Genomic DNA, 12,401 nt, shown 5'->3' with positions numbered 1-12,401 from the left:
CCACTTCCCTCCCATTCCTGGTGAAGCACTAGCTTACTTCCCAATCATGTTCAATCTCTCTCAAGAGAGACACAGTTTTAATGATGCCAAGTCCTGATCAAAGAAATAAAGGCTGAAAAGGATCTATCCTGTCACAGATCCAGTCAGCTCTGTGTCCTGGACGTGTGTGTGTGTGTGTGTGTGTGTGTGTGAACTGTTCGCCCTTCAGCCACAGATACCAAACCTGCATTGAAAAAGTACACATCGTTTCTAAATGTCCTGGTCTACATCTTTTTAACACTTTTTTCACGTGAGTAAACATGTATTAGAATCAGTTCTATTGGAATTTTTTCCACCTGTTTATTAAGATGGAGTGGAATTTGTGAGCAAGAGGAGAGGATGTCAACGTGTGCTGAAGAGTTGGAAAGAAAAAGAAAAGGGAGAGAAGCAAACGAGGAGTGCCTGACATTCATTCATCCGGTGGCCAAGACTGGAGCCGGTGTTGCACGCTCAGCATTTCCTCTCTGGCACCGCCGGCTTCTGGAATTCACACAGATGTAGACAATTACGCCTTTGAAACTTGGCTTCCAGAGAGGTTTATCCCGTTGTCTACACAGGTGCCAATCGAGTGAGAATTTGGAAAATGGGCCTCCTCCATTCCTGCGAGGCCCTTCCGAGTCGCAGTATTTAGATTTAGAAACAGAACACAGCTCCCTGGGAGGCGTCGGCGTGAATCCAGGGGCAGATTTGGCCGAGCTGCCAGTCGGTGTCGCTGGCTCCTGCGTGTCCTTTTCTCCCCCACATCGCTTCTCCAAGAGCAAGCCCCTCCCGTGAGCGAGCACCAGGCCAGCCCACAGAGGGGAGCAGATTCCTCCCCGATGGCCAAGCCACCATCGTCTGGCAATAGCTGCTTTTTCCCAAAATGCCATTCAGAGCTCCTGGGCGCGAGCGGAGGACACAGTCGTGCCCTGAAGATGTCTTTGGCAGCAATGAATGCAGGTTCTCTAAGAAGAGTGTCTGTGAGTTAAATGGCCCAAGAATGAAAAGACCGGCCTGCCAGGGCTCCTGTCAGGTGGCTGCCAGGTCAGGCGGCTGGAGAAATTACATCTCAAAAAATCTGGAAAAGCCCTGCCAGATGTGGTTTAGTGGTTGAACATTGACCTTTGAACCAGGAGGTCACCAGTTAAATTCCCAGTCAAGGCACATGCCTGGATTGCAGGCTTGATCCCTAATAGGGGGCGAGCATGAGGCAGCCGGTCAATGATTCTCTCTCATCACTGATGTTTCTCTTTCTCCCTCTCCCTTCCTCTCTGAAATCAATAGAAATATATTTTTTAAAAAAGACCCGTTGCCCCTACATTATTTCAGATTCCCTTTGATCAGGAACAGAGACCCAGAAAGTAGAGCTCCACTAATACACGATGAACCCAAGCTGTGGCCCAATTCCCTGAATAAGGAAACTGGTACCCACCACACTGACTCCCTCCTGAATGACATCACACCAACCCCCACTCCTAAAGCAAGTGAGATGTGAAATAGCCCCCTCATCCCACCTCACCCCAGCATCCTTTATTCCTCTCATGTCTCCCAGTATATTTCCTTACAACCTTTTCTCCGCCTCACTGCCCCACCCAAGCAGAATAGGCCGAGGGCAGGCATCTTCGGTTGTGGGCACAGTCCTTACCTTCTCTACTCGTTCTGGGCAAAAGAACCTTGACTAAGCTGACCAGCGGAGTACATCCTGTTCCTGTTCCTATTCTTCACAGCATCTAAAGGGGTTATTTTAATCCAGGACTATACAAAGGCATAAAAAGGATTCAGCTACTTGAGCTTATCCACGCCTGCGTACCTAAACAACAACTATAAACAATATCCAACTCTGTGACTCCAGGATGTGGGTCTGCTGGGAACAGAACTGGTGAGATCTTCAGGCAGGAAGATTGGACAAAGGGATGTGTCTATGTCCAAACTCTCAGATCCTGTTTCTGCTTTTGATACTTTTCATAGTCCGCCCTTTTCCCACCACTAACAATTCAGTTCCTTCTATCAGTGTCAATGTAATAATTGTAAAGAACTATCAGTTATCAGTCTTTTTTTAATTCTGCAACTTGTCACAGGTCAGACTTTACATAGAGAATCTTTGTCCGGTATAGTATTGCACCAATAATGCTCTTTGCTACTTTGCTAATGCTGTCGGGTGACAGGTTACATTTGTCAGCCAGGTATAGGTATAGAGCAGCCGTGGGCAAACTACGGCCCGCGGGCTGGATCCGGCCCATTTGAAATGAATAAAACTAAAAAAAAAAAAAAAAAAAAAAAAAAAACTTTTTTTTTACAGTACCCTTTTATGTAATGATGTTTACTTTGGATTTATATTAGTTCACACAAACACTCCATCCATGCTTTTGTTCCGGCCCTCCGGTCCAGTTTAAGAACCCATTGTGGCTCTCGAGTCAAAGAGTTTGCCCACCCCTGCACTAGACCAAGACCACCCCAGGCAAACTATAATGTCAAGGTCGCCTTGTCCTGCCCAGAACCATACAGTGCTCACCGATTCACTCTCTTTCACCTCACACTTTACCTGCATCACCTGCCTCATTGGGGATCTCACCCCCAGCTAGGGTGCAAATGGTAGAAGATGCTTGTGAGCAAGAAGATAACAGATTCCTAACTGAATTCCTAACCTCCTGAAGAAGATGTATCTCCCATTTTAGAAAAGTCATGAACTCTACAGTGCTCCCTGTGTTGCATGTCACACAGTCTTTTGCTGGAGTCAGCCACAGCTTGCTCTTCAACCTTCTCGTGTCATTTTACATGTAGACTGGACCATGTTATTTTTACTTCCCTGTTTTCTCCATAAATTACACATAAATTTGAAGCATCATTCAATAATCATGAAACCTCTCTCTCTCTCTCTCTCTCACACACACACACACACACACACACACACACCAACTGCTGAGTCTGTGCCAGAATTGTCATAGATACCATAGAGCTAGAGGTAAAATATAAAAGGGCCTCATGCTCACTCCTCCTCCTTTCCACAGATTCGAAACGTGGCAGCTAATCTCTGTGTGGACAGCAAGCATGGAGCCACGGGAACCGAGCTCAGGCTGGACATCTGCGTCAAGGATGGCTCTGAAAGGACATGGTCTCATGAGCAGGTATGCCGGCTCCCAGAAGCCGTGGGTTAGGGGCCGAGGCAGGCACGGGGGGACACAATGGGAAGGAACCTCCGGAGGGGCTGTGTGGGGCCTGGGGGAGGCCGTGGTTCTGTAGGTGAGTGAATCATTTCCCTTCTTTGTTTCTGCTCCTCCTCAGAGCAGTTGTGATCCTCAATGGAGATCATGTATAAAAATGTGCTTTAAGTCATAGGAAGGATGGAAAAAATGTTGACTGTGGCCCGGTTATATTTCCTTTCCCAGAATATATCGTTTTCAACCCATAAAAGGCCTGTCCGAGGCTGTGGAACTCTTCCAACTAAATTTCATGGCTTTCGTGAAAGACTCTTTGTTACTCCATAAGTTTGTATGACTTTAATCTTACTTCCGCCCTCTGGCCGTTTATGGAAAAGAATATTTTACATACACCTCTGGTTGCTGTCGGAGTTTGTAATCTCACACATGAGAGATACCTTGGAGGCAAGAACACCCCATGAAGGATGAGCTTCACGGGCTATGCACAGGCTGTGTGTTGCTTCTGGTTGAGCAAACCTTTCAGTGCTGCCCAGTGTGTGAAGTGAAGTGGGACCCCTGACCCGCTTTGAAGCTTGACAGCCCTCGTGAGGGGCTTTCCTCACACTGCGTCCCTGTTGTACTGTTTTCATGTTTAACTATGAACTATTTCAAATAGGAAACTATAAAAAAACATTATACCGGCATTTATAGACTCATCATGCAGATTTAACAAGTGTCTTCAGCTATTTCTATATTTTTAAAGAATAAAATTTACGCCCTAGCCGATTTAGCTCAGTGGATAGAGCGTTAGCCTGTGGACTAAAGGGTCCCAGGTTTGATTCTAGTCAGGGACACATACCCAGGTTGCAGGCTTGATTCCCAGTGGGGGCTGGGGGGCGGGGGGGAGGCAGCCAATCAATGATTCTCTCTCATCATTGATGTTTCTATCTCTCTCGCCCTCTCCCTTCCTCACTGAAATCAATAAAAATATATTTTTTTTAAAAAAGTGAAATTTACAAATACAGTTAAAACCCCTACCCCGCCTTGCTACTCCCTTCTCTCCCTCTGCAAAGGATATATTCCACGATCAGGATAGTAGGTCCTCCCCGTGCTTTCTGCTTCCCAGAATTGTCCATAATGCCTCTCTTAGGCAAACCAAAAAGGAGACAAGCAATTTCCAGCAAAGCATTAGTGATGTTCTACTCTGCTCCGTTCTGCTGTTCTGTGCTGTTCTGTTCTGCTTGGGATATTCCTTACGTGTCTATCTTTTCTATTATGGGTAAAAACCTGCCTAGGGTCTCCCAGAGTCCTCAGGTGTGCTGAGACCCAGCACGGTGGTGCCGCCCCCCACTGCCCCTTCCTGCCCCACCTGTAGCCTGAATTCTTGGGCAGAGCAGCATCATTCAGGAAAGCACCCATGCACTGAGTCCATAGCACCATCCAGAATTAATTCAGTCAATCACTGAACCAGAATGCCCCTTCCACCCCAAGCCTGTAATCCTGTAATCTGGTCCTTGCACTCTTTTTTAAAAATCATATATATATAGACTTCAGAGAGGAAGAAAGAGGGAGAGAGATAGAAACAACAGTTATGAGAGAGAATCATTGATTGGCTGCCTCCTGTGCACCCCACACTGGGGAGCAAGCCTGCACACACACACACACACACACACACATACACATACACACACCACCCCATCCTGTAATCTGGTCCTTGCACTCTTTTTTAAAAATCATATATATATAGACTTCAGAGAGGAAGAAAGAGGGAGAGAGATAGAAACAACAGTTATGAGAGAGAATCATTGATTGGCTGCCTCCTGTGCACCCCACACTGGGGAGCAAGCCTGCACACACACACACACACACACACACACACACATACACACACCACCCCCATCCCCCGCGTGTGCCCTGACCAGGAATCAAACCATGACCTCTCAGTTCATAGGTGGATGCTCAACCACCGAGCCATGCCAGCAGGGGGAGGTCCTTGTACTCATTCCACAAGCTCATGATGTTCTAGGATCCTGGGCCATGCAGTCAGGCCCACCTAGATTTCAATCCCGTTTATCCTGTGTGTCCTTGTGAAGTTATTAAACCTTTCTAGGCCATAGTTCCTCCTTCTTTAAGTAGGGACAACAATTCAGCTCCCAGCAGGGTTATTATGAGAATAAGTCATGTCTATTATATAACAGCATCTTGCACATCGGTGCAGAGTCAATATACTTTTCTGCCTTCTCCCAGTCCTCCCCCAGAGCGCCTCACGCTGACACCAAATTAGAGCTCTCTCAGGTCCCAGGCAGCCACCACACACCAAATGCTCTTTCTCGTTCACTCAAATCTCTATCCCGCAGCGTGTCACGCTGATCAGATGGGCTATGAGGAGGCCTGTAGCCCCAGGACTCACTGATAGGAATGAAATGTCAGTAAAAGCTGACTCACCTCCCCCTTTTCCTCTGTCTCTCTCTTTCTCTCTCTCTCTCTCTCTCTCTCTCTCTCTCTCTCTCTCATCTCTGTCTCTCTGTAAGCACCACAGGGAAGCTACCAGGGGTGTGAGATAGCGTTGGCCTGTTACCTCCAAGAAGCAATTTTGACTTCAGCCTGAGAGCCAGAGAGAAGAGTTCAGAGGCCTCCCAGTAAGACTGGTACCTAGAGATGAAAGGTTATTTTCTAAAAGGGAAAAGAAAAGGGAGCATGCCATAAGGAAAATCTTTCTCTGAAGGGCCCAATTCCTCTCTGCCACCTCCATTCAGCCCAACCAGGAACCAGATCTAGGCAGCTGGTTGATATGAGGTACACACACCTGAATGCCTGAATCAGGAGGAATATTTCTATCCCCTGGAGTGTTCTAGAGTGAAATATTTTTCTGGACTTCAGATTTTATTTGCCCGCTGAAAATAAAGATATAGATAAAACCAACTCTAAGGTATACACTTTAAAAATTGTTGTTTTATTTTCCTTCCCGTTCAGGCAAAACTGTAAACATCTATGGAATGTAATTCAAGAAATAGTCAGCAGAGGGCAGCACTAGACAAGCGGACATAAGAGGAGCTGAAGGGACCAGTTAATAAATCTCTTTAAAAAGATTTCCAGTCTCTGGAGACTGAAAGCAGAGCTACAGGAAGATTAAACAAGGTTGACAGGAGGCTGAAAATAAATCATATTTAAAATATGCACCACGCTATATTGACTTGGAGGTGAAAACATTGCAAGCTGCTTTGTTTTCTAGTAATTAACTGCAAGCTTTATTCAATGACTTATTAGCATTAGGTCCCATTCTTTTACATTTAGATGAAAATCCCTGAATGAGAAAAGAAGTGTATCGGGACAGAAAAATTATAGCTGTTCTTTTTCATTCAAAAGCATTCCTAGAACACAAAAGGGACACTTATGAAAGCTCAAGTGATCCTGTATATTTAAAATAAACACAACAGTTCCATGGGCACTGAAGAAGAGTCTGTTGAAGCACCCATTTTTCAGTTGAGGGGAAAATATGTATAATCACTGTTTCCAAACAGTGAAGATGAGTTTGAACTTTATTCTCCAACACAGATATACATGAATCACAACAACTGTATAAAAGACAACTGGAAAAACACTTATGCAGAAAGGTCCATGAAATGTGAACATTCCTACTTAAAAGCACAAATCGTTAGTCTTACTAAGACTGGAGAAAACGTCTGAGAGTGAATTCATTGAAGGAGAAATACTTAAACTTTGAAAGGAGAGAAACTACCCGTTAGAATAGCAGCCTTGGCGTGTTCCTTTTCTTGTTAATTCTTTTTTAAATCATTTTTTGTTTTTCAGTTATAGTTGGCAATCAATATCAGGTGTACACGCCAGAGATGACACATTCTGCAACTTGCTAAGTGATCATCCGGGTGAATCTCATCCCCGTCTGACACCACACATAGTTATTAGAATATTACGGACTGTATTCCTCATGCTGCACTTGACCTCCCCTTGACTATTCTGTAGCAACCAATTTGCACTTCTTAATCCCTTCACCTTTTTTCGCCCATCGCCCCCAAACCCCCTCCCATCTGGCAACCCTGAAAATGTCCTCTGTGTCTATGAGTCCGTGTCTGTTCTGCTTGTTCGTTGACTTTGTTTTTTAGATTCGGTTGTTGATAGATAAGATGGTTGCAGAGCACCAGTGATGACTAATGTGACTTCTATGAAGGAAGCAAATGTCTGATTCGTTTTTCAGGGCCATCTATTTAGCTGTTTGAAATCACTGTGGCATTGTGTGCTGGCTTTCAGTTTCCTTTAGGGACCAAGAAAGAAAACTAAAATTAGACTGTAGGTCTGGAAAGGATACTCCCCAGTGGCCATTATATTATGAGTCCCTGGGAAGAAGGAGGAGGGGAGGGGAAGGGAGGAGGGGTGGGGAGAGAGGCCTGGTGCTGTTTGGCCAGGCAGCTGCTCTGATGGCATTCTGGGGAGGAAGCTCTGACTGCAGCTGAGTAGGCCCTGGTCCTGCTGAGGAAGCAGACAAAAGCTCCTTTCAGAGACCTGGAGGGGAGATGTGCAAGCAGAGATGAGGCAGGTCCCTGCATGTGGTAGAAGGACAGATTCTGGGACATGGTCTCACTCTCAGGACAGAGCACATGGATGGACACACACTGCAGAAAGGGACGTGCGCTATCTCCCATAGCTGCCAACCACACAGCAAAATATCACCCCCTACAGAAAGAAAAATATTTTAATGTTTCCAAATCAGGTAGCAAAGCTATGATAGTGTATTTGCAGTTCTGTGTCTAGTGAGCTTATTCATGCAATACAATGCAGACGCAGGCAACATTACTCACACCACATTAATGTTAAAGCAAAGATGTTATGTGTCATTAAGGAGTTATGTGTCATTCTGAATCTACATTTAAAAGTGTCACTTAACAGAAAAAAGTAGAGCCCTGGCCTGTGAGGCTCAGTTGGTTGGAGCGTCATCCCATGTACTGGAAGGTCACAGGTTCGATTCTAATTAGGGCACATACCTGGGGGTTGGAGTGTCATCCCGTGCACTGGAAGGTCACAGGTTCGATTCTAGTTAGGGCACATACCTGGAACTTCGGTTCAACCTCCGGAGTGGGTACAGGAGGCAACCAAGCCACGTGTCTCACTCATATTAACGTTTTGCTCTCTCTCCCTCCCTCTCTAAGAAAAAGTAGTGAAAGTAATATCAATTTCCTCTAAAACTGAGGGATGGAGGTTAAAAAAACTCATGAGTTATTTTCTGGGAAATCTAAATTCTTCTGTGTAAGAAACAGCCCAAGGGAAGAAGACAAACTATGGATGTCACAGTAACATCACCCAAGGCAAACAGTGGCAATGCTTTCATCATGTCTGCTTGTTTCTGCCTTGACAAGAGTGCACACAGAAAAGTGTGCCTAATGAGTGAAACACTCAATGCCTGATTGCTTTGACATGGCCATTAGGGTAAGATAAATGGCAATAGAATGCATTTCAAAAACATAAGCGAAAACATTTTTAGCTAATGGTAGAGGCAACAGAGTAAGATGATGAAAACAATCTGAAGCTGTATCACATGGGGTGTGGGAAAGCAATCACCAGGTAATAATAATAATAATAATAATAATAACACATAAAACCTGGAGACTGCAGGCTAATAATCAGTCTACAAATCTAGTGACTGTTGCACTATAATTATAAATCTGGAAACAAGAAATAAAAGTCACTTAAAGATGCCCTGAAATATAATTGTGACAATACATGAATAAATCTGTCCAAGAGACACACCTGTGTAAGTGTGCCCTAACACAGATTCTTTTGGGCCTAACAGATTCCTTTATTAAAAGGTAAGACAAGCAAAACATAAGAAAGAAATACTGTTACAAAGCCATTTGACCCCTGCAGGCCTGATTTTCCTCAACTGCATAATAAGAGGCTGTTCTAAGTCATGATTATGGTCCCTTTTGGCTCCGGCCTTCTGAGAGTGCAGCAGGTCCTCCAATCATGCTGTATTGTTCAACATGGTTTCGTTAGAACATTGATGAGTTGCCATAGGAACTTAACTCTTGTTTATATCAATTAGCCTGTGCTAAAACTGGTTTCGTTATATGTTGTTTCACTTAAATCACAGAACCTATCGATGATGTTAAGTGAGGGCTGACTGTTTAAACAGCAAAAAGAGATACAGAGACAGAGAGGCAGAAAGACATCAACAGAGAGGGAAACGGATTAACCAGTGAAAACCACTGGTTCCTGCATTGCTTGGTCTGTTTATGGTACCAAGGAAATTTGGCATTTAAATAAAATATTTAATCAATGCCAATGGCAGGCTTAGAGGTTGGGAAATAATAGGTTACTGAGCCTAGACTCATTGAAGTTGAAAGTTCAACAAATAATAATATGGTTGATATTATAATTAGACCCAAAGAGAAAAAATTCTTTTGATGGACCAAGAAGATTGATTCATTCATCTTCAAGCTATTCCAATACACTTTTTGTTAATATAATGAGTGCAAATTTTTATTTATTTGGTAGAAATCATATTGAACATTTATTATGTGTCATGAGTTGTTTTGGGTGCTGGAAACATGAAGATATAAAAGGTATGATTCCTGCCATTTAAGATCTCACTGTCTGGCAGGAGATACAGAAACATAAATGGACAAACATGATGAAATAATGTAAGGGTGGCAAGTAGTAAGGAGCTCAAACAGGAAGGCTGCTTGGAGGACTGGACAGCTGAACTGACGTTGGCCTTCCAACCAGTGGAACTCTCATTAACAAAGTCACAGGAGGGAAAATATAGCCTGATTGATGCAAGGGACTGTAAATGTTTTATTGTTGCTGGAAGGTAAACGAAAGGGAAGAGATGCAGCTATAAAAAAATGGCAAAGGGCAGATTGCGGAGCGTTCTTTCCATGTTAAAGAGTTTGAACTTTAGAGGTTATATGCAAATATTGTGGGATTTTAGGTTGAGAGGTAGCACGGCCAAATAGGCATTTCAAACAGACTTCTCTGGAGGCTGAGGAGGACAAATAGGAAGGAATTTCAAAAGGAAAGTGGAGGTGAAACTAATTAGGCCATTTTAGTAGTCCAGGGCAACGGTAGTGGAGATAGAAAGGAAGAGATACTTCCAGCAATGTTTGGAAGACAAAAAAATGGCCAAACTTGTTCATTGATTAGATGAATAGGGTGAGGGAGACCAAAGAGATAGGCTGACAAGTTGGATGATCTAACCACCAACTAAAACAAAATATAGGAATAGAAATAGGCTTAGAAGGGATGAAAATCAATTAAATTTAGGATGTGTTGAATTTGAGATGTCCATGTAGGAAAATCCTACGTGGAGTTGGACTAACACAGATTAGTTATCAGCACATTGTCAAGAGTTGAGTTGAGTATATTTAAGACCAACAAGAAAGGTGCAAAGACAGAGGGTCTAAAGGAGAACCCAGAGCAACACCTCTGTTGAAGAGACAGATAAAAGAGGACTTGGGCAAGTGGAGTTATAGGGTAACAAAGCCCAGAATTTGAAAGCCAAGGGAGTTGTGAATCCTGGGTTGAAGGGAGTGATCAAAATCAGAAATGCTGTCCTGGATAGTGTAGCTGGAGCACTGGCCCTCACACCAAAGGGTATTGGGTTCGATTCCCAGTCAAAGGCACACACCTGGGTTACAGATTTGATCCCAGGCCCTGGTTGGGGCTCGTGTGGAAGGCAACCGATCGATGTGTCTGTCTCACATTGATGTTTCTCTCTCTCTCTTCCTCCATCCCTTCCACTTTCCCTCCTCCCCACCCCCAACCACAAAAAAAAAAAAAGGAAAAGAAAAAGCAATAGAAAAATATTGTTGGGTGAGGATTTTTTAAAAAATCAGAATTACTGAATAGGCATTTTTTTTTGAGAAGTCATTCTTCTGCACAGAAGTTGAATCTAAAAGTGCCTGGGTTGCGGACTCAGTCCCCAGTAGGGGGAGTGCAGGAGGCAGCCAATCAATGATTTTTTCTCATCATTGATGTTTCTATATCTCTCGAAAGAGATCACACAATTCTTCTTTATCGATCAATTTTAAATGACTCACCTAAAATCTCTTGTCCTTCTGTTCAGAATATGCCCGTTCAGGTCCTGTCTTGTGGGGAAACAAAATATAGTCACTTGCCATTACTCAATCAACTTCCATATGTTTGATTTAGATCGTTTCTGATTTTCTTCAGATCACTCCCCCAAGTTCTTTCAAGTTTCTGCAGTTTCTCCACCATTTAAATGTTTTTTTAGCCATCCCCAGAATTTTTCCAGATTCTCTTTATTTTCTTTCCTGGATAGCACTTTAAAACTGAAATATACTAAGAGCCTGGTCAGTAGAGGCAGTAAGTGTATTCTCTATATACTAGTGTCACACTGAAAGAAAATTAATTAGAAGAAATATTTTAATATTGCTGTTTGCCCTTTCTCTATAATAGAAGTGTCAACCAAATTCACAAGTGACAATGACAGATCGAAACACACATGTGCAATTGGCACTAGTGAGAGCTTTATATGCATCATGCATGTGTGAGTCAACTTAGCCTTTTATAGATAGAGAATAAACTTGCTTAATTGATGGGGCATGAGAAAATGCTTCACAAACATTTGGTTAAATTGTAAAATGTTTGCACCTGGCTATAAAGCAAGTTGGGTTCCTGGGCTGAAGACCTCCAAGGAGGCTAGTCGCTAGGGAGAGGAAACTGGGTGTTGCTACGTGATGTCATTCCCTGGAGCCCACAGTGACTATTTCTGGGCTTGGCTGGGCTGTCGGCTGCATTTTGCGCCACGGGGTCATGGCAGCATTGGCTGCGATTTGGTGGGGTGTCACTCTGGTGGTGGGGCCTGTGTCCCACTTGGGGGAAACTGAGTGTTGGATGGCCGTGGTGCCGTTTATTTTTAAATGGCCAATGTGCATCATGGCAACTCCTGTGTTGAGCATCTGCCCCCTGGTGGTCAGTGCATGTCAGAGCTACTGGTCGGACAGATGGGCACAGCCTTTTATACATAGAGTTGAGCATCGTGCTTGTTTTATATCAACAGGGGTTCTTGGTACCTCTTTCTTTTGCAATTCACAGTTTGGCTTTACACAGCCAGATCTACTTTAAGTCGTATCATAAGAAGTATATATACTTACTAAAATTTTAGATTGGGAAGAAATAGGACTCATCTAGTCTATTTTCCCACTTAAGGATTTTTCCTACTACACCTCTCCTACTCTTGTTTTCTCTCCAAGTCAAACTCAAGAAAATATT

The 12,401-nt window shown here is 43.6% G+C and overlaps 1 protein-coding gene across 1 annotated transcript in view; it reads left to right on the top strand.

Moving 5' to 3' along the window:
- The window catches only part of GALNTL6 (polypeptide N-acetylgalactosaminyltransferase-like 6), a 987,982-nt gene that overhangs the window by 957,055 nt on the left and 18,526 nt on the right, over positions 1–12,401 (top strand). Inside the window, exon 11 of the mRNA XM_006770738.2 lies at positions 3,027–3,143. Coding sequence (XP_006770801.1) covers positions 3,027–3,143 — 117 coding nt within the window. The remainder of the gene's footprint in view (positions 1–3,026; positions 3,144–12,401) is intronic.

The sequence above is a fragment of the Myotis davidii genome, unplaced genomic scaffold (genome assembly GCF_000327345.1).
Source record: "Myotis davidii unplaced genomic scaffold, ASM32734v1 scaffold404, whole genome shotgun sequence".
Classification (NCBI taxonomy): domain Eukaryota; kingdom Metazoa; phylum Chordata; class Mammalia; order Chiroptera; family Vespertilionidae; genus Myotis; species Myotis davidii.
Note: the sequence above shows the minus strand (reverse complement) of the source record. Positions and strands in the feature narration are given on the sequence as shown.